The sequence below is a fragment of the Canis aureus genome, chromosome 12, assembly GCF_053574225.1.
Source record: "Canis aureus isolate CA01 chromosome 12, VMU_Caureus_v.1.0, whole genome shotgun sequence".
In the NCBI taxonomy this organism is placed as follows: Eukaryota; Metazoa; Chordata; class Mammalia; order Carnivora; family Canidae; genus Canis; species Canis aureus.
This window is the reverse complement of record NC_135622.1, coordinates 17,021,503-17,049,255: the sequence shown is the minus strand read 5'-3', so window position 1 is coordinate 17,049,255 and position 27,753 is coordinate 17,021,503. Positions and strand designations below refer to the sequence as shown.

General features: G+C 42.8%; 1 protein-coding gene across 1 annotated transcript; it reads right to left on the bottom strand.

The window, feature by feature from the left end:
• Positions 1 to 1,772: 1,772 nt before the first annotated feature.
• On the bottom strand, positions 1,773 to 8,299 carry MRPL19 (mitochondrial ribosomal protein L19). Its single transcript, XM_077843050.1, has 6 exons — positions 8,150 to 8,299; positions 7,860 to 7,977; positions 5,639 to 5,757; positions 5,300 to 5,434; positions 2,308 to 2,489; positions 1,773 to 2,157 (listed from the first exon to the last, which is right to left on the bottom strand). Exons 1-6 carry the CDS (start codon positions 8,250 to 8,252, stop codon positions 1,936 to 1,938), a joined length of 879 nt encoding a protein of 292 aa, XP_077699176.1. The 5' UTR covers positions 8,253 to 8,299; the 3' UTR covers positions 1,773 to 1,935.
• Positions 8,300 to 27,753: the final 19,454 nt, after the last annotated feature.

Genomic DNA, 27,753 nt, shown 5'->3' with positions numbered 1-27,753 from the left:
CTTTTTAGTCCACTCTTCAACCAGAAGTAGACAGTCAAGAATTGCCAGGTGTCCTGGTAACGCCTGAAACAGGAAGAAAAAAATACACACAGAAAAAAGAAATTTGAAGAAAACAGATTCTGCAGAAAAATAATTTCTAAAAAACAAAAACAAAACAACAACACACAAACACTATCATGAATATACTCTGTGGTCACAGAGCAAATCCATAGGCAAGAATAGAGAATAAGAACAAAGTACTATATAAGAAAAGGAACATTCAGAAATCAAAAAGGGACCTTCAAGTTCAGAAATATGAGGGCAAAGAAAGGTTGGAAGATTGAATTAAAGAGCTAAAAGACAGAGATAGGGCTGGGGCAGGGAGGGACAGAGATCGAGTCCCAGAGATCCAACAACCAGGTAAGTGCTCCCAAAGGAGAGAAGCAGAAGGGAGGCATCAGTGAACAGTAACTTTCCCTGGAACTGAAAGGTCCAAGTTAGCATACTGAAAAGATTCATCAAATGCCCAACATACAGGATAAATCTATATAGACCCACTCCAAGGCACGTCACTGTGAAATTTCATTACCTTGAGGAGCAAGACTGTCTACAAGCTTTCAAGTTACATGCAAAGAACAGAAATCAAAATTGTTTTGGATTTCTCAACACAACTGGAAACAAGACAGTGTGGCAGTATCTTCAAAATTCTGAAGGAAAATGACTTCCCACCTAGAATTCTACAAAATATCAAATATGATAGACATATAGGTCTCGAAAGATTTACCTCCACACATACTTCCTCTAGAAGCTACCAAAATGCATGCTCCAGAAAAAGAGTTAGTAACCAATAAAAGGGGGGATAAAAGAATCCAGGAAACAGATCAGCACAGGAGAGATGTGAATGCAAATCCCAACGCAGCCAAGCACCAGAGGGTAGATCTAGTTGAGGGGTGCCCTCATTAAGCCCTGAGCTCGGACTCTTGATAACCCAAGGAACAGCATGCTCACGTAAGCCTAGCCCACATTACCTGGAGGCTGGTTTTTACCAGGTCATTTATATGCCAGAATTTCATTCCACTTTCAGCTACACGGATCAGCAAGGATACTCACATTATCCTAGAGAAGTATTGTTTTGACCTGTCCTGAGAGGGAGTTTGATTCATCATGAGCTAAAAACCAGAAAATAGAGAGCTTGCTACTCCCTCCAACCACATTTCCACCAGTCATCAATTACCTATGCTATAGTCCCACCAGCTGTCCTGTGGTGGGCCCCCTATTGAAGCAGGACTCTCATGACTTCAGCCATCTCACAGTGACTTTTGTAAGCTCTCAGGGGAAATGCAGCCAGACTGTGACCAAAAGACTTAACGCTCTCCCTGAAGGCTTCATGTAATAATGATGTTGTCCTTTTATATCTGCCAACAGGTTTCCCAAAACTAGATATGCAGTTCTGGAATGGATAGGTATGTAATAAACTAAAAGAAAAGCAAGGGAATGATTGACATAAAGTCAGGACGGTGCTTGTATCTGGGAGGGGTGAGGGATGTAATTGCAGACACACAAGGGTCTTCTCAAATCCTAGAAAATGTTCTATTTCTTGACCTTCTTAGAGATTACTAAATGTTTTACCTCTTACCCTGAGGTGGGTACATCAATGTTCACTTTATCATTACTCTTCATACTTTTTTTGTCTTTATAATTTATTTCACAAACTTAAAAAAATCGTGCCTCTTCCATGTTCAGAATCCAGGCTCACTTAAGAATATTTCAGTAATGATTTGACTCTAAAGTAATAAGCTGGTATGCTAATTTTATTTTTTTACAACAGTACTCATAAACAAATCAATGTTTAGTTATTTAATGACTATGTCCTCATATATGAAATTAAATTGGTCTTTAAATAAATTCTCCGGGAGTCAGTATATCCTCTGCAAATAACCAAACTGATTCTCAGAATCAGGACTTTTTCGATGCTTCAATTTCATCCCATATTGCAGCTTCAATTTTTGAAGTATCATATGTCCTCATCATATCAAACTCAAGCCATGGCTGACTCCATTTCTGAGCTTCTTTCATTTTTTCTTCAGTTAAACAGAGATCAAATCTGATGCCTTTAATATTAAATTTTGGACGTTCCCAGCGTTTGGACCAGGGCTTAGGCTTCATTTTTACTTTCAGCTATGGAAGATAAATAAATAAGTAAATAAATAAATAATTAATTAATTAATTTTAGGCTGACAGTCACAAGCAAAAATTCTACAAGTTTTTGTTACGATGACTCTTTCTTATCCTACAGACAACTTTCAGTTCCAAAACTACAACTTATACCTGATTAACAGGAACTTCGTGGCTAGGTTCATGTGCTACTGGCTTCATATTCATATCAAAAGTGCTATATTCGGGAAGGGCATCTCGTAAGTATAGCAAACTATCATCCAGTCGTTTCTCTAACTTGATCACTTGGATCTCCTGGATTCGAGGATTATAAAGTTCAAAGCAAATCTCAACACCTAAAAAGAGAAAATATATTCTTATAATCTAAACCCAGATGTCTGCATGCATATGCCTCATACAACAGTAAAAACTATTTCATAATGGAACTTAGCAAAGGGTTCTACACACAGGAAATGTGACGTAAATCTGTAATTTTTAAGATGAAGATTATTAAAAGAAAAAGAAACTAGAGTCCGTGTAGATTAAAAAGCGAAATAATGAGTTAGAATGACAGTCTAAAGAAAAATGTCTTCTATAGTCATACAGCTCTTCACTTCTGATAGTATTAACTTGGAGAGAGTTTGAGAAAATTCTTCTCTGTGGTGTTCTTATTTATATCCCAATTATTTAAATAAAACTTGGCCTTCTACATTAAGGGCGACATGATTAATGATGTAAAAAAAGAATAAATAAAATTTTGTTCTAACTTCGGTTTAGAAGCCCCTCTTAAGGATGGCCTGGGTTTTAAAACATGCTGGGGCTCTCTATATGGAGCAAGCTAGGAACAGCTCTGAATGCCTCAAGATGCTACAAGTAATAGTTGAAGATACATCGTCTGTAGTATCAAACACTTAAGGGAAAGAGTACACTCTCAGGTTTCCTGAAATAATCCCATGAGAAATACAAATATATATGATCAACATTAACATCTACTATTTAATGCCAGGATTTATTTAATCCATTACTTACTGTATACCTCTTCTGTTCCAGGTACTGATTTAGGAACTGTACCTATAGCAAACTCAAAATAGGCTAAGATCCTTTTCCTCTCATAGAGCTTATATTCTAGTAGATGACAAACAATAAATAAACACACTATAATTTCATTTACAATTCTTAATTTAAAGTAATTTCATACAGTCAAGACAAACAGAGTGATAACACTGTGGCTGGGGAATAAGTAGTATATAGTCAGGGAAAGCCTCTCTGAGAAAATGATTTAAACTGACACTAGAGGGGCACCGGGCTGGCTCAGTCAGTAGAGCATGTGACTCTTGATCTCTGGGTTGTAGGTTTGAGCCCTATGCTAGGTGGAGAGATTACTTAAAAATAAAAATCTTAAAAAATAAGTAAATAAATGGATACTATAAATAGCCAAGAATGCTCAAGGCAAAAAGAACAGTAAATGCAAAGGCCCTGCAGTCTTAACAAATTTGCCATTTGGAAAAAAACATAAATAGATTCTTTTGGCTGGAACAATTTTGTTAGTGGGCCAGGAAAGTAAACCAGAGATAACACGGTTGCCGACAGGGGGCAGTGGTGGCATGGACAAGAGTGGTAGCCCTGGAGATGGAGAAACAAGCCAAACTGGGATATATTTTTTTGAAGAATAAGCCAAGAAAACCTGATTGACTAGATGTGGGAAAGACAGTAATTAAAAATTGCTCCTAAATTATTAAGTGGGTGGACAGTGGTGCCATTTATGGATGTAGAAAAATCTGAGAGCAGCACATTGTGAGGGGAAACAGAATTCTATTCTGAACTTTAAAAAAAAAATGTATTTATTTGACAGAGAGAGAGAGAGAGAGAAATTGAGCACAAGCAGAGGGGAGCAGCAGCAGAGGGAGAGGGAGAAGCAGGCCCCTCGTGGAGCATGGAGCCCGATAGGGGGCTCAGTCCAAGGACCCCAGGATCATGACCTGAGCCAAAGGCAGATGTTTATTTTAACCTGAGCCACCCAGGTGCCCCCTGAGCTTGTCCTATGCCTAAAAGACATCCAATTGGAAATGTTGAAGAGGTAGTTATAAGTGCATATCTGCAACTTGGAAAAGGTCAATTCTCGAGGCACAGATGTGGAAGTTATCATCAGATGGATGCTATTTAAAGCCAATAGGCTAAAAAGAACCATCAAAGGTGTACCCATGCGGAAGGTCAAGGCAGGTTGCAAAAATCAAAAATACTTTATTTTGTTGTTTTTGCTTTCTCCCTGCCCCCACCTGTCCCTGAAAGTACTTTAGAGAAGGGCAACAGGAAATGAACACCTTCGGAGTATTCAGTGTCTAGTACTTCCTATACAGTATCAAACACAGCTGACCACAACCCTGGAAGGTAGAAACTATTATTATCTCAATTTTAAGAAAGAAAATCAAACCAAAGTCCATCTAACTCACACCTGTGGTCACGTCTTTCTGTCACAAGACTTCTCCAAGCACATGGCCTGATCAAAGGCACACATTTCTGCAACCAGTCAAGTCCTGCTGAGCCCTCCACGCAGGGTGACGCAGGTCACGACCCAATAAGGAAGACAGTCACTGTTCTCACTGTTCAATGTCTTTGAATATAATACTTCACTGTCGGGGATTGCGAAGCACACAACTTTCTAAGTATGAAAACTTTACTGTCCTGCCATTTTTAGAATTTTGCCACTTGGGCCTCTTTCTTACTAGGCATAACAAACAAATTTTGCCTTTTTAAAGATTCCTCTGATTCTTATCAAACAGTGATTATTATGATGACTGTCATAATATAAAGCGAAATGGGGGCATTCATTTTAGGAAAAGGTGACTCACACAGACATCATTATGTTTATCTTAATGTTCTCATGGGTCGTTTACTCCAAAAATGAATGTCCCCACACTGCTTACAGTGTCTTGTCTCCTCCTGTGATGCTGCCAGAGGCTGGAAAGTCTAATGGTCGCAGGCCGTACTACAGCCACCCTCATGGGAACACTGCATCGACCGTTTATCCAGTAGCTTCAATTCTCCCACCATTCTTAGGCCACAGGCCCCACGGCAGCTCCCGATGTCTTATCCGAGGATGCAGAACACAAGATGGAATCCTGAGAGAACATGTTCCAGAAAATCAAACTAATGAAGTGAAACCTACCTTGTCCTTCAATAGTATTCCTAAGGATAAAAGTAGCTCCAAGGCCTGCTCCTGATCTCTGGATACAGATCCCCAGAAACTGGCTGGCTTTCCCATTGGCGTACAGGTCAGCTGTAGTAACACGAAGTATGCTTCCTAGAAATTCAGAAGAGAAGTGAACTTTTACATGACACACAAACAACATTTCTAGGTAACCTCATAACTTCCTAAATATTTTAATATGTTAGGAAGAAATACCTCATCTGGGCAAAACATAGATATGTGGAAAACAGTCTTCTCCAAGAAAAGAAAATGAACCCCTCTCACCACTAATAATAAAAGCATCCAGCTCTTACTGACCCACGTAGAACTCTGGAATATGGAGTATTTTTCTCCTTTCTAACATATCTTTTCTTTCTATTTGAAACTTCAGAGGATTTGTTCTTCCCCTTGGAGGAATAAATTCAGGACTCAAGAACCTGTGAAAAATATAAACAAAAAAATTTAAGGCAACCTTAAAGGAAAAACTGTTATTTTTACCAAAACAATGAAAGACTATGTTGACATGTTTTATTCTTTCTTCTCTAAAGAAAAGTCAATTATTTACTTCCAAAATTGTTGTCAATGCTCATGAAAACAGTTAAGTTCCCGAGTACTCACCTGGCACTGTGTTAAGGGTTTATGAAAACCGAGAGCATAAATTAATCCTTACAACAAGCAGGTGGGTATGGGGTCATCATCATCTTTTCACACATAAAAATGAAGCTTAAAGAAGGTAAGTAACTGACCTATTATTATATTAGCTATAAACTTACCAAGTCAAGATTTTTTTTTTTAAGATTTTATTTATTTATTCACGAGAGACACAGAAAGGCAGAGACACAGGCAGACGGAGAAGGAGGCTCCCTGTGGGGATCTCAATGCGGGACTCGATCCCAGGACCCCGGGATCATGCCCTGAGTCAGAGGCAGATGCTCAAACACTGAGCCACCCAGGTGCCCTCAAGGCAAGATTTAAACGTGGTCATGTCTGTCAGACTACAATGCATATGGCCATAAACCACAAGCCTCGCACTGAGTTGTCTGTGTTAAAATAAAATGACACTGGAAAAATTTAAATCTAGAAATTAGTAACTGCAAACTAACTTTAAAAGTAATCTCCCCATTCCCTTCTTTAACTTCTCTAAGCTCACTTCTTTAAAAGCATAAATGACACTACAGTGAAAATTCACGTCCTTATTACCCATCCCAAGAAATAAAATTTTCAATATACTTGGAGCTCCAGTGTACCCCCACCAACAGTTAATTACTATGGCGCAATTCATTAAATTTGGTGATGATTATCCCTTTGAGTTTCCTCCTTCTCCTTCATGTTGATTCACCAGTCTCTCAGGAGCTTCCCAGGTGTACTCTGAAACTGGCCCCCATATTCTTTTTTTTTTTAAAGATTTATTTATTTATTATTTATGATAGACATAGAGAGAGAGAGAGGCAGAGACACAGGAAGAGGCAGTAGCAGGCTCCATGCACCGGGAGCTGGACGCAGGACTCGATCCCAGGACTCCAGGACCGCGCCCTGGGCCAAAGGCAGGCGCCAAACCGCTGAGCCACCCAGGGATCCCCCCTGGACCCCATATTCTTAAGGGCAAGTAGATATCGAGGAAAGCAGCAGGTCAGTGTAGGTGGGCGGGTGGCAGTTTCAACCACAGCGGAGTGAACTTACATACAGGCTCGTCTTGGGCGGCAGCAAGACGAAGGGATCCCCAAACCCACTGCCAAATCCTAAAAACTTATAAAGACTAAGTGGGCTCAGTCACATGTACCTCGTATGTGTTCTCAGTACGACATGGTCATCTCAAAGCTCTGCCTCTAGAGCGGCCTCTGGGAGCAGGAAAGGCAAGCAGAACCCACCTTCCACGGGGCAGGCGAGGGGGTGAGGAGGTGGATCCAGCCACAGCTCAATCAGTGCTCATGTTTTTTTTGTTTTGTTTTTGTTTTTAAGATTTTACTTATTTGAGAGGAGAGCCAGACGGAGCATGAGCTGCGGGAGGGGCAGCGGGAGACGCAGACGCCGGGCTGAATCCCTGGATCCCGCAGCGCTGAGCTCGAGGCCTGGGCGAAGCCCGAAGCTGAGGCCCCAGCGGTCGCGTCTTTTTGAGGACGACGATCTCCAACACGCAATTTCCTCCCCTGAGATTTTGTTAAAAGCCGCCAAAAGAATTAAAATAGCAACAACAGGAACACCCACATGCACTTTTCACTTTGTTTCGCCAACTGCCGACATTTGGACATATCTGCTTCACACGTACATGTGATTTTTTTTTTTTTCCTGGACTATCTGAAGAATGTCAAAGAGCTAGGTGTTTCACGCCTCAACACTTCGGAAGGCTCCCAAGAGCAGGGTCTTTGTGCTCCAGTCATCCCAATACCTCTCCGACACCTGGGACTTTCTGCGGGCTTGGGAGAAACCAGGAGGGAGTCCTGCCCACAGGCTCGAGCAGGCCGAACCCCCGCCAAGGCAGGCTCGCGAGCGCGCAGACCCCACGGGCGTCCCGGGACCCGCGCCCGCACGCGGGCCTCACCTCCTCTCCTCACGCGGAGCCCGGCGCCGGTCCACGATGACCGGTTTCGGCGGCGGCTTGAACGCGCCGGGCTCAGAAGGCCCCGTGCTCTGCGGCCGGCCCGGCCCCACGCGGGCCCCTGCGGGAAGCGGGCGACAGGCATCAGCAGAGCTCGCCCCGAGCTCCCGCGGCGCCCTGCCCCCGGCTCCAACCCGCGGTCCCGCGAGGGCCGCCCCCGACTTCTAGGCTCGCCTCCCTCCAGCCTGGCCCTCGGCTCCTTCGCCCCAGCTTGCGAGCCCCACTCCACTCACGCCAGGCGATGGAGGCTGGCGCAGGGAGCAGCGCCCCGGCGGCTCGGAAGCCTCGGCACAGGCCCGCTGCGGCCCCACAGGCTCCCGCAATGGAGGCCGCCATGCCTGCTCGCTAGGGGGGCCGGACTACAACTCCCAATACTCAGTGCGGCGAGGTCGCGGCTACCTGACGTTGATGGCAGCTGTTATGGGACAAAATATCTAAGACCTTTTTCCCTCCGCCCCATCCCACCCTTACTTTTTCCTCACCACTCTTCCCATTAACCCCAACCTCGGCCTAAGTATTGTAGGGAAAGGACGTATTTCTCTAGTTCCCCAGGATGTAACAAGTTTTAACCCTCCTTGGGGGTGTTCTCTAGCCTGGAGAGCTTCTCTCTCTCTTTGAATCAATTCTGTCTTCACTTTCTCAGGCTTCGCTACTTCAAAACCCCCATTATAGGCTCTTACTCTTACTAGGTACCTCCCATTGGCACCTAGGATCTCATCTGCAGTTCAGTTTTTATTTTAATTTAATTTTTGATTACTTGTGTGATTATTAGATTGTTGTCTAGTTCCAGCATCCTACTCGGGCCCGAGTGCATGGACTAGGTCACCTCTTGCCCCCTGTGTTGGCCTCCAAACCGCCTCCCCACTATCCGCTGTCCAAGTAATGGCTTCAACATTCAACCTGTTGCTTCACCCAGAAAATCTCCTTGATGTCTCCCTGTCTCTCCCTAGGTAAAGTTCCTAAAACTACCCCTGGCACCATAAAATATTTCAGGAATCCTTATACTTTCTCATCCCATCATCCGTATCTCTAATCTGGGTCACTACAAACCACCACACCTGTATTCTCATGCAAGTGGTTTTCCTGCCTCCAAATCCGTCCAGTTCTCCAAGCATCGACCCAAAAGATGGCTCAGACATACATACCTCATCCTTATCATTGCCCAGTTTAAATAAAGCCTTCCCTAGTTTCCTGTTGACCCTGGAATAAAAATCAAATGGCCAAAACAAAAACAACTCCACAAAAACAAAACAAAAGAAATAGCCTCTGTAGCTTGCCCCCCCACACCCCCTCCCCCCATGTACTCTATTGGGCCATCCTGAAGATACATGAGCTGTTACACCAGCCTGAGAAAGAGGGCCATGTTTCAAGGACAGAATTTAAGGTGCCATGAGGAGAGACAGTGCTATTTAAATTCCAGCTTTCTTGATTAGAACAGAATTTGTCCCGTAATAACAAGGAATTACACTACCAAAGTTTCAGATTAGCTAAATTTAGACTTTTTCTGCCCATCCGAAAAGGAGACTTCAAACCTTTAAGAGAAGAGGGGAAAGGGAGCAGAGACTTAGATAATTGTGACTGGTAGTGGTGATGATTTTCCTGGGCTAACTAAGCCCAGAACAGCTTGATCATCACTCTTGCTGGGGCTGGACCTATGAGGTGAGAGCAGAGAAAGAAAAGGTAAGACCTTCAAAGGAGGAGGGCAGGACTTTGTGAACATTTCCAAGTCATTCCTGATGTACCGCCCTTTTAAGGATGAAAAAATGATTTTGTAGAGTTTCACAAAACTAGGAGAATGAGTCTGAAGAAACTTATCGTCTCCTCCCATATTCCCGCTTACCCAAAAATCCATCAGTTCACTCTGACATTATCTTAGCGTGAAGAACAAGCTGTAGTTTTAATTATTCCACCAAAGAACTACACAGAGCAAAATCAAAGAGCACAGAGCTGCCAAAACCATTTTGTGGGAACTTCAGTTATATTACTTTTATATTTTATACTCAGAGAGAAGAGCATGAACAACATTATATGGTATTCAGCCAAGAAAAGAAACTGTTCCAGGCAAATACCCCACTTCAGGTTATTGCTTATTATTTCATCCTCTATGCCTTGTACAGTGCCTGACACTTGATAAATATTTCCAAGTAAATTTAGGAAGATAACTCTAGTTGCACTTACAAAATGAATAGGAAGCAAGAAACTGCTCCAAAAGAGTGATATTGCTAACCTAAAGAAAAAGAAAAAAAAAAAGGTTTCAGAATGTGATCCCTGGATCAACAGCATCAGGAACATGTTAAAAATGCAGATTATCAGGTCCCCCCAAATCTAGTGAGTCATAAACTCTGGGGGTGGAGGTCAGCATTCTATTCTTTAAGGAATCTTCCATGTGAGTCTGATGATTGTTCAAGTTTGAGAATCATCGGTGTAGCGCAAAGGAGATAGGAAAACATTTTTAGGAAATCAATCTGAAGCAAATTCAGGCAAAACAATGTTATCACATGCATTAGCTGTGAGATTTTCAGTATCTTCTCTCTGCCCTAGTTCCCTTCTTGGTACTAGGATATTGGTACACCTACCTCACTTGGTTGCTGTATAAATTAAATTCAGACAATCCATAAATAAAGTTCTTAAGTAGATGTCTGGATTACAATATATTAATATAATTAGCATTAAACTTACTTTAAAGATGAAAAACAACTTCTAGACCAACAAGAAGAGACTATAAGCTAACCCATGTATTAACTCATCCAAAGAAAAAAAAAATCTTTCCTTTTGGAGAGGGTTGGTCATCATGGTAGTCTAGAAAACCGGTCTATTGGCCAGTCATTGCCCGGCCAAGATATTGGTCAGTCATTGCCCACAAAGGGAAGGAGCTTTCACCAAGTGATTTGGGAAAATTCCAGGCCCATTGATGAGTTCCTCTTGGGATTTTAACCAACAGTTTTGGAGTTTTGTCTGGTTCCACTGATGAAATTATCCCTGAACATGAGGTGATCCCTTTAGACTACTGCCACCAAACATTTGAAACCTATGCTTAACTTCCATTGTTCTGTGTTTATCAAGCAACTCACTCATTCTTATTTGACATTGAATTTTGCCTTCAGGGAAAGTGCTTGGCAGAGAAACATAAGTGTTCTGTTATGCTGGCCAGAATGATTACTTTTTGTCTCATTATAAATTAATAACTAGCATTTGGTGTTGTCATATAAGTCCTATAAACCCAGTTCATGTAAATCTGACTAAAGATGAATCTGTTTTGCTGAGCTGACAAAACTGTTTCTGAGTTTCCAAACCAGAGGGCAGACCCAGGGTCATGACAAATTCTCTAAAGGAAACACATTATATGTGAAGTCTTGTGGTATATATCCTGCTAGATAAAATATCCTGATATCACCTCAGAAGCCCCCCCTCCACACACACACACACACACACACACACACACACACAGAGACACATACGCATGCGTGCGCACACACACCCTCTATTAGCTATCTATTGCTGTGTGAGAAAGTATTCCAGAATTTAGCAGCTTAAACCAACATTTATTATCTCACAGTTCTATGGGTCAGGAATCCAAGGATGGCCTAAGTGAGTGATTCTGACTCAGGTCTCTCTCCAGGCTGTAATCAAGATATGATCAAGCAGTCATCTCAGAGCCCAGGTAGGAGGAGACCTACCTCCAAGCTCACCCACGTGTCTGGTGGCAGGCTGTCACTGGCTGTTGGCTGGAGACATCAATTGCTTACCACATGGGCCTTTCCGCAGGGCATAATATGATGGCAGCTTCCCTCAGAGCTGGCTAGCAAGAGACAAAAAGGGAGCAAGGCAGAAGTCAGTCTTTTTGTTTTCTAATCTCAGAAGTGACATCCCATCATTATTGCCATGTTCTACTCATTAGGATCGAGTCACTAGGTCCAGCTCACGCTCACAGGGAGAGGACCATAGGATCATAAATACCAGGAAGCAGAAGTTATTAGAGGCTTTTCAAATTTTGCTGAGGTCAGGAGTAGCAAGGGCCCCAGATTCTAGGCTTTTCCAGTTCTACCAAAGCAGTTCCATTATATATCCGTTCTGTGAGAGAGAGAGAGAGAGAGAGAGAGAGAGGCAGAGAAGACACAGCAGAGGGAAAACCAAGTTCCATGCCAGGAGCCCGATGCGGGACTCGATCCCAGGACTCCAGGACCACACCCCGGCCCAAAGGCAGGCGCTAAACCGCTGAGCCACCCAGGGATCCCTTGTGAACTAGACTTTCATGGCAAGATTCTGTTTCCACAAAAGGTACCAAGGCTAAATATGCTTGAATCCACTGGGGTGTACACACTAATTGATGTTGAGAGCTGAGACCTCCTGCATCAACAGAAACTTAACAGAAGACAAGATTGTAAACTATTAACTTTCCTGTGTGCTTCAAATAATTGTTGTAAACCAAGTTAGCTGGGTGGTTTGCTACCTGGGCAAAGAGCCTTCTTATCAAGAAAACAGTTCACTGGAACCACTAAGTCACTTATCAGAACAACATTTCCTTCATAAAAACATACCTGAAGATCCTCACCTCGCCATGTCCACCAATCCTAAACTATTATGTCAGGAATTTTGCTCAACTCCAATGCATTCCCTGCCTTGAAAAAATACTTTAAGTCATGAAAGCATAGACTCCATGACTCCAAATGTCTCGCCTTACCTTTCCCTTTGAGTCTATCAGGCGGTGTTTCTACTGCTGCAATAAGCAATAATCAGCTTTGCTTGGTCAACAGGTTTTTAATGGTGGGTCGTTGTGCGGAGTCAACAGTTGGCCGTCCATTCATTCAACAAATATTTAGTTAGCCCTACTATGTGCCAGGCACTATGCCGCTAGGCACTTGTCACATATCAGTAAACCAAACAGGTGAGAAACTCTCTACCTCAGGGAACTTACACTCTATTGGGAACAAAGACAATGTACCAAACACATATGTAAAGAAATATAACTAAATTATGTGCTAGATACTGATTAGTTAGTCCTATGAGAGGAAACAAGGCAAAAAGGAATAGGCAGGATGGGATCTGCAGTGGTGTGTTCAATTTTAAGTGAGATGGTTTACAATTCACTAAGAAGGTAATCTTTTTTTTGTAGGACTTTTTAAAAGAATTTATTTGTTTGTTTGTTTATTTATTTATTTATTTATTTATTTATTTATTTATTTTTGAGAGAGGAGAGCATGAGCAAGGGGCAAGGCAGAGGGAGAAGCAGACTTCGCACTGAGCAGGGCTCCATCCCAGAAGTCCAGGATCATGACCTGAGCCAAAGGCAGATGCTTAACCAACTGAGCCACCCAGGTGCCCAAGAAGGTAATCTTTGAACAAAGACCTCAAGGAGTCGAGGGAATGAGTCATGTGGCTACATGGGTATGTAGGAGAGTTTTCCAGCCTTAGGAAACAGCAAGCACCAGGGCCCTAAGTTGAGAGGGTCCTTGCCCTGCACAGCACAGAGAGGAATAGCAAAGAGGCCAGAGTGCCCGAAAAGATAGAGACCAGCAGATGAGGTCAGAGAGAGAATGGGAAACCAAATTCTGCTGAGCCTCGTAAGCTTCTGTGAGGACTTTGCTTTCACTCTGAGTGGAAAGGACAGCTGTAGAAGCATCTGAGCAGAGGGGTGCCATGGTCTCACACTAGCTGGATCACTCTGGCTGCAGCACAGAGAATGGATGCAGGACGGGTGCAGGGATGGATGAGGGTTGGGTGCAGGATGGAAGCAAGGGGACCAGTTCAGAAGCTTCTGGAATAACTGGATAAAAACTTCATCTAGTTGAACATGGTGAGGGAAGTATGTTCTGAGAAGAAGGGGTTGCTTCTCCAGCAGATGAAAGCTGCTCAGCAGGTCTAATGTCTTGGTTCCCAGGCAAGCAGGTAAAGGGAGGGGAGCTCTGGAAAGAGCCATGCAAAGAGGAAACAACAGGAGAGTATGGTGCCTGGGCACATGCTCCCATAACTATTTGAGTCATGCCTGGACTCTTGTTTTAATTTTTTTTTCAACAGTGCCATTCCCAATAATATGCCAATTTGTTTCTTTTCTTTCTTTTTTGTCGTAAAATGTACATAACATAAATTTTACCATTTTAATTATTTTTAAAATGTATTTATTTTCAGTAAGCTCGATTTCCAATGTGGGGCTTGAACTCATTACCCCAAGATCAAGAGTCACTTACTCTATCAACTGAGCCAGCCAAGTGCCCCCTCTGCTAATTATTTTTAGGGTACAACTCAGTGACAATTCAATTGCAGCCTTGCACAACCATTACTCTAGCCATCTCCAGAACATCATCCCCAATAGAAACTTTGCACCTATTAAACATTAAATCCCCACGACGCTCTCCCAAGCCCCTGGTAACCTCTATTCTACTTTTTTCACTCTAGGAATTTGTCTATTCTAGGCACTTCATATGAATGGAATCATACAATGTGTGGCCTTTTGTGTCTAGCTTCTTCTACCTAGCATGATGTTTTCAAGGTTCATCCATGTTGTGGCATGATCAGAATTTCATTCTTATTAAGGGCTAAATAATATTCCCTTTGTATATGCTACATTTTGTGTATCCATTCATCTGTTGATGGGCAGACATTTGGTTTATTTCTTCCTTTTGGTTATCGTGAATAGTGCTGCTAGGAACATTGATGTAAGCTTATCCCAGTGCCTGCTGTATATTCTTTCCCGGATACACCTTGGGGTAGAATTGCTACATCATATACTATGTTTCACTTTTTGAGGGACTTTCAAATTTTTTCACCACAGCTGCACAGTTTGCATTCCCAGTGGCAAGGTAGGAGGGCTCCAGTTTCTTCACATCTTCACCAACACTAGTTATTTTCTCTTTCTTTTGTTTTTTTCCCTTTTTTTTTTTTTTTTTTTTTTTTTGAAAATAGCCATCCTCATAGGTGTGAAGTGATAGTTCATTGAGATTTTGATTTGCATTTTCTTGATGATGAGTGATGTTTGGGATCTTTGCATGTGGTTGTTGTCCATTCACATTTTCTTTAGGGAAATGTCTACTCAAGTTTTTGCTCATTTAAAAATTGGATTGTTTTTTGTTGTTGTTGAGTTGTAGGAGTTCTTTATATTATGGATATTAATCTTCTATCAGATACATATGTCTTGCTAAATAGTTTCTCCCATTCTATCGGTTGACTTTTCACTGTCTTGATAGTTTCCTTTGATGTACCAAAGTTTGTAATTTTGCTGTAGTCCAATTTATTAATTTTGTTGACTGTGCTGTTGGTGTCACATCCAAGAAATAGCCAAATCCAATATCATTATGTGTTTTTCCTATGTGTTCATCTAAGAGTCTTATAGTTTTACCTCTTATTATGTCTTAGGTCTTTACTCCATTTTGAGATAAATTTTCTTTTTTTAAAAGATTTTATTTATTTATTCATGAGAGACACACAGAGAGAGGCAGAGACATAAGCAGAGGGAGAAGCAGGCTCCATGCAGGGAGCCTGATGCGGGACTCGATCCCAGGACTCCAGGATCACGCCCTGGGCTGAAGGCAGGCGCTAAACCACTGAGCCACCCAGGGATCCCAAGATAAATTTTCTATAGAGTGTAAGGTAAGGGCCCAATTTCATTCTTTTGCATGTAGATATCCACTACAAACAAACTATCTTGGGATGTTCTGCAGAATAGCATTAACAGCATAAAGAGACAAGCTTGTGATTGGCTATCAAGCAGCAACATGTTCATGAGAAATGTCCGATCTTTAAGGACCAAAAAGTAGTTCTCAACAGCATTCAGAATACCTTGTTGATGTTTTGCTATCTGAAGGGGGTGTTTTGTAAAGCCCCCCATTATATCCCCTTAATTCATAGGGATGAAAAAAAGTCCCTTTACCAGGAAAATGCAAATGACTTTCCTTCCACTGAAAAAGTGCATTGCATAATATGATAATACTTTTGTTGATATTTTCCTAATATGTGACAAGTGTTAAATGATTATTCTTTTAAAAATATAAAATCATGGGGCACCCGGTAGCTCAGTTGGTTAAGCATCTGCCTTCAGCTCAGGTCATGATCTCAGGGTCCTGGGATAAAGCCTGTAGTCGGGCTCCCCTCTCAGTTTCTCCCCCTCCCTCTGCATCCCCCCACCCCCACTCTGCACACACACACCCTCTCTCTCTCAAATAAATAAAATCTTTTTAAAAATGTAAAATCAGGGATCCCTGGATGGCGCAGCGGTTTGGCGCCTGCCTTTGGCCCGGGGCGCGATCCTGGAGACCCGGGATCGAGTCCCACGTCGGGCTCCAGGTGCATGGAGCCTGCTTCTCCCTCTGCCTGTGTCTCTGCCTCTCTCTCTCTCTCTGTGACTATCATAAATAAATAAAAATTTTAAAAAAATAAATATTAAAAAAAAATGTAAAATCATGGCTCTCATACAAATATAAAATAAACACCTGTGAAGGGTCACCTGGGTGGCTCAGTGGTTGAGCATCTGCCTTTGGGTCCTGGGATCAAATCTCACATCAGGCTCCCCACAGGGAGCTTGCTTCTCCCTCTGCCTATGACTCTGCCTCTCTCTGCGCCTCTCATGAATAAAAAAATAAAATCTTTTTTAAAAAAAGTACACACTTGTGAAATGTCCTATTTAGCTCATTAATTATTGAGGAAAGCAATAGGGTGTTATATAACTAGTCTGAAGGGGACTCAAAGTTGCCCACACTTACATTCAGAGAAGAAGTGCTGGAGGGAATTCACAAATAGATGCCACTGGGTGACCTCACATTTGAGGTCTAACCAAATGCTATTTGTTTTCTATGGACAAGAATTACTGAATTACTACCAGTTTTCTATAACTTGCAGAGTTGTAAAATACCACAGAAACAAGAAAGGGTTGAGGTGATGCTGATGGGTGAACTCATTTCAGTCTTTCCAATTTTCCTATGGAAGAAAAGTGTACTTGAAGCTGTAGTATGCTGGTTTGATGGTGGGAGATTTCACTTTCCCCTGAGCATGAAATTTCCTTTTTGACAGCCACTACTTGTCATGGGTGGTTTTCTTTTCCTTGGAATAAATAAGAGGAAGAGAATGTGAGCTGAATGGGTACAATTGGGTTTCTTTCTTCTCTTATTTTATTTGTGAGTTCTCCAATAAAATATCGTATGTCCCAATAAATGTCCCAACATGTTATAGCAACCTCACTCCATTGTTTGCTTTTTTAAAAAATGTACTTTTCAGTCACAAAGTAAAGCGAGGGTTGATGACTCATGCTCATTCTTTTTTCTTTTTCAACATAATATTTATCAAGCATCTGCTGTCTTTTAAGAACTGTTAGAGGCACAAGAGATGCCATAGTGAGAAAAATAAGTCCCCTGCCCTCATTAAGCTTACAGTCTTGTGAGGGACACAGGCAATAGGTAGAGTGAATAATATCAGGGAGTAGTAAATGCTCTGAAAGGTAAGAGAATGAAGTGGGTAATGTGAACCAAGTGAAGGAGCAGGCCATATGAACACCTGCGGGAAGCTAGTAGCATAGAGACAAAAAATCATAGGAGCATCAGTAGCCTGCAAATCTAGAGATTCATATTGGTATATTTAACAAACTTTTCCTGTGCCCCTACTGTGTACGTGGCGCTGTTCTGGGTGCTTATAAACCCTTGGGGGGGGGGTCAGAATTTTGTTGTCCATTAGGATATGGAAAGAGGAAGGTATATTTCTGTCTGTTGGTTTCTTGCTCCCTCTACTCACACCTCCTCATTATACATGATTTTTCAAAATCCAACTTAATTGGTCCTTCTTCCAAAAAGCATTTCTCATCACTCAAGCCAAATTGGCCTCCACTGCGTGCTCTCAAAGAACCTGTGCATTTTTGTATTAAATCGCTCGTTACACTTGATCATAATCATCTCTTGGTTGTCTGTCTTCCCCATCTGATTGCTCACCCCCTAAAGGCAAGCTCATCGCTCTAGTGCCTCTAATAGTTCTTAAACCTTTGCACTTTTGAGGCCCAGCGCAAAACCTGGAGTATCTTTGCTCTTGTTAAGTACAGGCAGAGAGGACAAAAGTGGTGAGGCTAAGGGGTCAGGAGGCTCTGCACTTTTTTTGATTTTTCCATCTAAGTCTTCTGAAATAAGGTATTTTGGTTTTAAAATGGGAAAGCAGGGCAGCCCCGGTGGCCCAGCGGTTTGGTGCCACCTTCGGCCTGGGGTGTGATCCTGGAGACCCGGGTTCAGGTCCCGCATTGGGTTCCCTGCATGGAGCCTGCTTCTCCCTCTGCCTCTGTCTCTGCCTCTGTCTCTGTCATGAATAAATAAAATCCTAAAAAAATAAATAAATAAATAATAAAATGGGAAAGCAATCTGCTTTATTTCTAAAACGTGAATGCACAGACTGTGGCTGGCTCTTCCTTTACATAAATTTTTCTACAACATGACAAAAGCAGCATTGGTCCTGAATTAAGCTAATAGCTACAGTGACAGGAAATGGTGAAGCTAACTCACAGGAAGCCATGATAACAACGTACTTCTAATAACTACATCATGTGATGCACTTTATAAGGATTTTCAGTCCAAATGGCTGGGGAGGGGCAGGTTGCTTCTGTGCTCTCGGGAAAAGGAGCATTCTCTGGACTGAGAGGCCGAGCTCCACACGCTGATGTTAGGCCGTCCTCTGGTGGACACAGCGCCACACAGCAAGGCGGGAAGTTGGAGGTCCACACCACAGTTTTTCTGGAGAGTCCCTTCAGAAGGCTTGTGTTTTTTCGACTGAATGGTACCCTCTGCAAATACCCCAGGAGATATGTTGGAGAAGAAACCCTGGAGCAAATATACCAGGTTCTGATATTCCAGACGGCCCTTTGCTTAACTAATCCTATTATTACGAATATGCATAAACTCTGAGTAAGCCTCTCACAATATTGCAGACTGTGTTATTCCGAAGCAACAAGGAAATGGAGGCTTGCAGGAAAGTAATGACTGGTCAAAGGTCACACAGTCCATGTGTTGGATATTGTACATAGCCCCAAATATGGAGCACCTGCTGTGAGCCAGTCATGGAGATGGATGTAGAGAAATAATTTACTCTGAAGAAAGATACAGAGTGTTGGTTGCTGGGATGGAGGCGAGCTGAGGCAGGTGGAAGAGCATTTTGTTCAGACTAGGCCAGCTGGGAGGATTCTCTCAGCAGGAAGGAGAATTGATGAGTCCTGAAGATACAATGTACATAACTGAGGAAGTCAGGAGACTAGAGAATGTATTCCCCTCCCTCCCTGATACACAAAGAGGTGACTCCAGCTGGAAGATGGATGAATGAATGTAGAATGCTCTATTTTACAGGTGGTTCTGGAATCTCCACTATATTGGACAAGTTTTCTGGAAAGTTGAGTTCCTGTTTTGGACAATAAAAATATATTTTCAAACCAGTGGCCAATATTTTTAAAAATGTATGATGACTGAGATCCTTACTACAAAAATCAGATCGTTATAATATTCTCTAGATTGTTCCTCCTCCTCATCCTTGATCTTGGGACATAGCAAACCAAACTTGACCACCCTCCCAATGGAGTCCCTAATTATTCCTGTTTCCTATTTTAATAACATTTGGAGCAAATGATATTCTTTCAGTGGTTCAGTTCTTTTTCCCTTGCCTCCTTCAGCAACCCGAGATGGATGACATCAGGGATCAGGCCCCAGCTCTCTGGAAAACACTGCATTCTCAGGGCCCTGAAAGGCAGAGCTCCACAGCGCTGATGGTTAGGCCGTCCTCTGGTGGATACAGCGCCACACAGCAAGGCGGAAAGTTCTAGCTCCTGAGAGGATGAGGATGGGAGATGCGACCGGGGCATGAAGGGATTTGGAAGTCATAATGATTTCTTCTTTAGGAGGCCACTGACGGGTATTCAGAGATTTAAAGAAAAAAAAAAAAAAACTACAAGGGTTTTATATCCCAGACGAGCACCGCCCCCCACCCCCACAACAAAAAAAACAAGATGACAAGATCAGGTTTGCACTTTGGTAAGGTCTTTGTAGCTGCAGAGTGGAGAATGGATAGCAGCCCCCTTTTGGGAGATGATTTAAGAGGTAGACGCAGTGACCCCAGCAAGACATGACAGTGCCCTGGATCAGATGGCAGGCATCTGAGGGCCAATGGGAAGTGACAGTAGAAGTGAGGACAAAGAATCTACAAGCCTTGCTAATTGACAGGGTGTGGAGAAGCTTCTGATTTCTTTCTGGGCAATTCAGTGAGTGGTGGCATCATGTGCTGAAATGGGGGCTTGAGTGGGGAGCAGATTTGGGGGAACAGGCCAAGCTGCTTTGGAACCATTGACTTTGAGGTGCATATGTCACCTCCAAGCAGGAAAGTCAACTGGAGGGGTGCCTAGGTGGCTCAGCATCCAACTCTTGATTTCAGCTCAGGGTCGTGGGATGGAGCTCCAAGTTCTGTATCTGACTCCACGCAAAATGGGGAGTCTGCATAGGATTCTCTCTCCCTCTGCCCCTCCCCTTGCTTACGAGTGTGCATGCTCTCTCTCTAAATAAATAAAAAAAAATCTTTTTTTAAAGGAAAGAAAGGGGGCAACCCTGGTGTCTTAGCAGTTTAGCACCGCCTTTAGCCCGGGGTGTGATCCTGGAGACCTGGAATTGAGTCCCGTGTCAGGCTCCCTGCATGGACCCTGCCTCTATCTCTGCCTGTGTTTCTGCCTCTCTCTGTGTGTCTCTCATAAATAAATAAAATCTTAAGAAAAAAAGAAAGAAAGAAAGAAAGAAAGAAAGAAAGAAAGAAAGAAAGAAAGAAAAAGAAAAGAAAGAAAGAGGGATCCCTTCAGCCCAAGGCGTGATCCTGTGAGACACACACACACACACACACAGGAGAGAGAGAGAGAGGCAGAGGGGTGGGGATGTGAGACAGGAAGGGGACCTAGGACAGAGGCCTGGTGAACAGCACCTTCTAGGGCACATGTAATTATAGGTAAAATGAGCCCTATAGTATCCAGCGAAGCAGCTGCCATCTGGAGCTGCCAGAGAGAAAGAAACTGGGTGTGTGGACAAGCTGATGGAAGAGGGGAGACAGCAGATGGATGGTCAGCCAGCACCAAAGTCCTGGCATGTCTGATGAGAGGAAGCTGACAACTGGCAGTAGATACAGTTCCAGAGAGTGAACCTTAGTGAGCACCACTTAGTAGGAAGCCGCATTGCTGGTGTTAAATTAATTAGTACTTTTTAGAGAGCATACGAAAGTGGAGGGATTGATTTTTGTTTTTTTTAAGCAGGCTCTATGCCCAAGAGGCTTGAACTCATGACTCTGAGATCAAGAATCACATGCTGAACTGACAAGCCAGCCAGGCACCCCCAGAGTCCAGGGATTGAAAATACTAGCAGAGATGTTACAGAGTAACTTGCTGAGACAAAGCTAGTAAGTCTTAGTGTTTTTCCCCCACCCCCACTGGAAGGCAAGCCTCCTTTGTGTGTCTAAAGATGCGAGTTGGCCTCTCTTCCTTCCACCCCCAGGGAAACCCAGAGCTCATGGGTTTCAGGACTCCAAGGAGATATGCTTCTCCCTGGGAAGATAGGAGTAGAGACAGCTGTTTGGAGGAGCGGTTGAAGCCCCCTGATCCAGAGAGATTAGCAGATCTAGCTGCTAGTGAAGAAGGAGAGCTGGGGTGTGGAGGGATGCACAACGTGTGGGCAGGGGAGTCTGCCCACTGTTGGGGGTACAGAAAGATGGATGGGGAAATCACTGCAAGATGCCAACCATGGAAGGAGCTGACTGCAGGAATCGGCCCCAGACTATTCAGAAGAGTTGGACAGGAAAGGTGAAAAAATAAATCATGAGTAAAATCTACCTCCTACTTATATTTCCCATCAACTTCATGGTTAATTTAGTTCTACAAAATGGATCCAAAGTTGAGCAAGGTTTATGGGCAACCTTTGGAGCCACACCTCACATTCAGGCAATAATATTTTTAAAACTGTGACACAGATGCTCCTGTTAGGGGTGGCTCAAAATCCTCACACATTCTTAGCCCTACTACTCGGGACTGGGATTACTCACTTAGGAAGGTCCCTTAGGGTTCTCTATTTCCCCAAATCTTAAGGATGATACTTCAGGTGCCCCTGAGATGGTGCTAACGCCCTCCGTCTCAGAATGTGCTGGGAGTTTCCTCACAGAGCCTGCAATTATCCACTTCTAAGCCCTTGCCTTTCACCAGCATGCTGTCAAACCTCGGCAAGTCTCCCCAAAATGGTTTTGAATAAGGTCTGATCTCTATAGCAGACACCACATTCAGTTCTGAGCTCAGAAGGCCCCTGCTTCTCCAGCTGTGTCGTATTTCAAAGCTCTTTATGTTGCTCCATCATCTACTCATCATTTACCCTTCATTCAGTTTGTTAAATATATATTGATATGCTACCCTGCTAGGCACTGAGAGCTCAGGCTTCTGCCCTCAGGAAACCAATCCTGAGGAAACCTCAAGCAAGTTTTTTTTTTTTTTTCAAGCAAGTATTTTTAAACCAAGTGTTCACTATTATAGAAGTCAACGAAGTCATGTGATTTTTTTTTTTGTAATAGCTAAATAAGATGCTATTTTACCTTTCAAAATTAAAGATGTGGAATGTTGGCAAATTGAACACCAATAAAAAATAAATTTATTATTAAAAATAAATAAATAAATAAATAATAAATAAATAAAGATGTGGGAAAAATGATTGCTTGATCTGTGTGCAATCCTTGGAAGGAAACTACTGTATTTATATATCTTGATATCATTAGCAAAGATGTACTTGTGAGGCTAAAAATGTAACGGAAAATGAATTGAGCAGAAAGTATACGAGAAGACGTCAACATCTTTCTTGATAATCTTACAAAGGAAGAAAGCGTTCGGGTTGAACAACTAAATAGATAAACCAAGAGGAAATATGGCTTAGGTTGTGTTGTCTCCTGCTCCAGGATCATGCCCTGGGCCGAAGGCAGGCATTAAACTGCTGAGCCACCCAGAGATCCCCACAAGTTGGTTTTTTTGTGTGTGTTTGTTTTTGTTTTCAATAAAAAACTTCTTGGGGACACCTGGGTGGCTCAGTGGTTGAGTATTTGCCTTTGGCCCAAGGCCTGATCCTGGAGACCCAAGATCAAGTCCCACATTGGGCTCCCCGAATGGAGCCTGCTTCTCCCTCTTCCTGTGTCTCTGCCTCTCTCTCTCTTTCTCATGAATAAATAAATAAAACTTAAAAAAAAAAACTTCTTGGACTCTATTGATTAGTATTTTTTAAAAGATTTTTATTATTTGAGAGAGAGAGCTAGAGCACGAGTGGGGTGAGGGGCAGAGGGAGAAGCAGACTCCTCGATGAGCAGGGAGCCTGATGTGGGGCTCTATCCGGGGACTCTGGGATCAGAACCTGAGCCAAAGGCAGACACTCAACCACTGAGCCACTCAGGCACACCTTTTGATTAGTATTTCTTTTTTTTTTTTAATATTTTATTTATTTATTCATGATAGTCACAGAGAGAGAGAGAGAGGCAGAGACACAGGCAGAGGGAGAAGCAGGCTCCATGCACCTGGAGCCCGATGTGGGATTCGATCCCGGGTCTCCAGGATCGCGCCCTGGGCCAAAGGCAGGCGCCAAACCGCTGCGCCACCCAGGGATCCCCTTGATTAGTATTTCTTAAAGAAAACTTTAGTCTCCTAGTTCCACATTAGCAAAACACCACTTCCTAGTCAATTACAAGCTACTAGATTTAGCCTACAGCACCAATATTCCTTTGATCAATTTATCAAAAAATGTGAAGGGCTGCTGATTGTGGAGACAGAATTTTGTAGTGAATACATCTTTGAACTTGTGGTGAATACATCTTTGCAGAAATCTAACTAAAAAGGCATTAATTAATGCCACTTCCAGCTCTTTCCTCTGATGGGCCTTACCATCAGCCAAGCAAGCGAGTGCCTTCAGGTCAAGACCATGCTGGGGAAAGCTTTGTGTTAGGTGTCACTGCTCCCAGGATATTCAAAGAATGCAGAGTTTAATGACTTGTCCAAAGTCACTTTCACTAAACTAAATGAGTATTTAGCTGAAGTCAGGTCTATCAGCTCCCCCAAATCAGTGCTTTCCACGGCAGGGAAGAGAGAAAATTTGCTGAATGTGAGAGTCTAAGGGTGGAAGGTCAATCCTTACTCCTTCCCAACCAGAACCACTGATCTGGTCTACTGCATGTCTTGAGCATCTGGCTGAGATTATATCCAAAGAATTGCACTTGTTGGTTGAAAAGAAAGAAAAGAAAAGGAAAAGAAAAGAAAGAGAAGAGAAGAGAAGAGAAGAGAAGAGAAGAGAAGAGAAGAGAAGAGAAGAGAAGAGAAGAGAAGAGAAAAACACCATGCATTACATGCATTACTCAGATACTTTGAGGCTGAGTTAAATAAGACTGGAGGAGGGACACCTGGGTGGCTCAGCGGTTAAGTGTCTGCCTTCTGCTCAGGGCATGATCCCGGGGTTTCAGGGTCGAGTCTCACATTGGGCTCCCTGCAAGGAGCTTGCTTCTCCCTCTGCCTGTGTCTCTGCCTTCTCTCTGTGTCTGTCATGAATAAAAAAATAAAATCTTTAAAAAATAAGACTGGAGGATTATTATCAAAGCTCTCAGCCTATAATAGTGTTTCTCAGGTCTTGTGTACATAAATTGTCAGGTATTTCTGGAGATTTCTAAGTCCCACTCTGAGATATCTGATTGAATGATCTGGGGAGAAGCACAGGAATTTGTGGTTTTAACGGGTACCCCAGGAGAATTTGATGTGGTGTTGAGAGAATTGCAGTTTGAAAAATAAGCAAAGATATTTTGAAATAAATACAAGCTGTGAATTCAAGAAATTGTCCAATCTTCCCCATTCGATGCAGATGCCACCCCCTTCGGAAAGCCCTCCTTGAATGTCCCAGCAAAGACTTGTCTTACAGCTTGGATGTCTACCCTGATTTGAGTCTGGGGAGAGAATGGTTAATGGCAATGAGAGAGAAGATGAGTCTTAGAATCCAGTATAAACTCCTTGACATAAAGCTGGGAGGCTAATGAACAGGGGACATGTGGAAGGAAAAGTTAGGGTGTTCCAAAGCCAGCAGAAAGGAGACTTCCAATCAGAACAAGTGAAAGAAACAAAAAAGGTGAACAAAGAAATTATCATCCTGAATAATATCAAGTGGTATTTATTTGTTAAGAATTTAGAGGCAGGCACGTTTCTAATCTACAAATCAAGGCCTGATAACTGGCTGCAGGCCAGTCCTTCTCTGCTGGGAGCAATGTTCTGAGAATCCTTCCTACTGGACTCAGTATTGCTGACACATCCCGGGAAGCATTATGGACAAGAATGTGAGGTCTAGGAAGCAGCAGTGATAGGATTAGTGGCAGCCCCTGGGTTCTGTTGCAGGAGTTACACGCAGCAATCTGTAGGTAGGGGGAGCTTGAAGCTGTGTTTGCTGAGGACTTTATGTGACATTGACAAAAATTATAATCTGCATCATATTTATCCCAGATAGAGATCAGTGAGAAGGGCTTGTGGCTTAAATGCCTATCCCTAGCCATCCACCCACATGGGGATAGAACTTGATGATTAGTTGGTTTTAGTATCTTTCCTCCCCTTACTGTTTCCCCTAGGAGAGAAAGAAGCTATGAAGGTTCCGGTGTTATTAAATTTACACTTGCCTAGGTTTGGTCCAGCTCACATTAGGAAGGGCATGCTGTTTCTGCGGCAGCCAGGACTATCAGCCACAGACTGTGCGGCCAGAGGTCTGTGTGTGTTAGTGGGTTATTTCCCACAGGTGCTACTTGTCCTTGTGGCCATGTAGGCCATGAGTGCTTCCCAAACCTGGCTGTTTCCTCTCAGTCTCTTGTGTGGGATTTTTCTCCACATGTTTCTTACATGTCCAGAGACTCCTGGCTTGCTGGGCATCTCCACACAATTTCCCACAGATAACTCAAATTCACCATGTTCCAAATTAAATTAATCACGTCCTACCTACCCAGATCCACTTCTTTATCTCTATCTTGATGGGTGAAATACTCAGCCACTCGGCTGCCCAAACTACAATGTTTGGAATGCTCACTGACTCCTCCCTCTTGCCTACCCTGGATCAACCATCCAAGACCTTGTCTTGCTGGTTTTATTTTATAAATATGCCTCAGACCCACCCCCTCCTCTGGATCCTTTGCCACTGCTCTGGCTTAGGTCTTCATCATTTCTTCAGTAGATTTGCAGTCACTTCCTTACTGATCTCTCTTCCAAGGGTTTTCAAAGGAGAAAAGGCTACTGGCATTTAGGAAAGGACAGCTCTATCTCTAGCTAAGGTATCTCTTCTGACCTTGGAATTTAGCACATGAAAAAGATTGGCTATTCAAATCAATTCAAAGAAGTATAAACTACTCAACAACAAATTGTGTCCATACCTATGGGAAAAGATTGAAATAGGTCCTTACCCAATTATGGAAGTAGGCTCCTGAAGGTTAAATAAATTAATAAAAAATTATGAAGTCATAGAAGAAAATATAAAACACACATACCTTTTGATTGGTTCCAGTTTAAGATGGCGACATAGGCAGATCCTAAATTCACTTCCTCCTATGGACATACTGAGCCCATAGCTACACATGAAAAAAATTTCCTCTGAAAATAGTCCAAAGGCTAGTTGAACAACGACTACACCTTGGGCAAAGAGAAGAAAATCACCTCAAAGTGGGGAGGAGAGCGGGGAGGACACAATCTTGCTGTGAACCTTACCCTCAGTGCAATGACCAGCAGTGGACACGAAACTCAAAATCTGGAGCATCTCCTTGAGGAGTGAAGGGTTCCAACCCTACATCAGCACCCTTAGTTTTAAGACCTACATCTAAAAGATGAACCCCCAAACATCTAGCTTTGAAAACCAAAGAGCTTGTGTGCCTGAGATGCACAAGACTAGACTCGACTCTTAAAGCACCCATAGGCTGAGACTTACGGCCCCATGGCCCAGGGCAGAAACAGTGATAGGGCTCAGACTTTTAGGTGAAAGAGGCTCATTTGCTTATATTATTTTTTTATTTTTAAAAATATTTTATTTATTTGACAGAAAGAGAGTGAGAAAACAAGCAGGGGGAGCGGTAAGCAGATGGAGAGGGAGAAGCAAGTCGGCTCCCCGCCGAGCAAGAAGGAGCCGGATGTAGGGCTCGATCCCCCAACTCTGGGATCATGACTTGAGCTGAAGGCAGATGCTTAACTGGCTAAGCTACTCAGGTGCCCCTTGTTTGCATATATTAAAGTGTGAGTCTGAGAACAGGCATCTAATCTAACACACACGGCGAAGAGCCTGCTGGAACACCCTCCCAGGCCAGAGACAGGTGGGTACCATCTGCACACTCTCCCTCTGCCTTGCTCTAGCTGAGTGAGTATGGTAGCAATGGGAGAAGGGGGGGGGGTCAAAAGGTATAGACTTCCAGTTACATATGTATAAAAGATATTTAAAATCTTCTTATAACAAAAATGAAAAAAAGCATGAAAAAGATCGATAAACCTGATCATACCAATATTGATAATTTCTGAAGAACACAAGATGCCATAAACAAAATGAAAGAATATATAAAAAAACTCCTAACTATGAAAAACAAAAACATACAATTGAATATTAAAATATATGAAACACATTAATAGACATTCATGGCAAAAAATAACATGAATGACTGTGAAACATGAAAACAGGGATACCTGGGTGGCTCAGCGGTTGGGTGCCTGCCCCTGGCTCAGGGCGTGATTCACGGTCTCAGGATCGAGTCCCACATCGAGCTCCCTGCCTGGAGCCTGCTTCTCCCTCTGCCTATGTCGCTGCCTTTCTCTCTCTGTGTCTTTCATGAAGAAATAGATAAAATA

What these genes read in the sequence shown, in the direction of transcription:
- MRPL19 (XM_077843050.1), bottom strand. Translation starts at nt 8,252, where the DNA reads ATGGCGGCCTCCATTGCGGGAGCCTGTGGGGCCGCAGCGGGCCTGTGC. An exon ending in GAATACTATTGAAGGACAAG is followed by an intron (nt 2,490 to 5,299) that starts GTAGGTTTCACT and finishes TTCTCTTTTTAG; the next exon opens with GTGTTGAGATTTGCTTTGAA. An exon ending in ACGAAGTTCCTGTTAATCAG is followed by an intron (nt 2,158 to 2,307) that starts GTATAAGTTGTA and finishes TATCTTCCATAG; the next exon opens with CTGAAAGTAAAAATGAAGCC.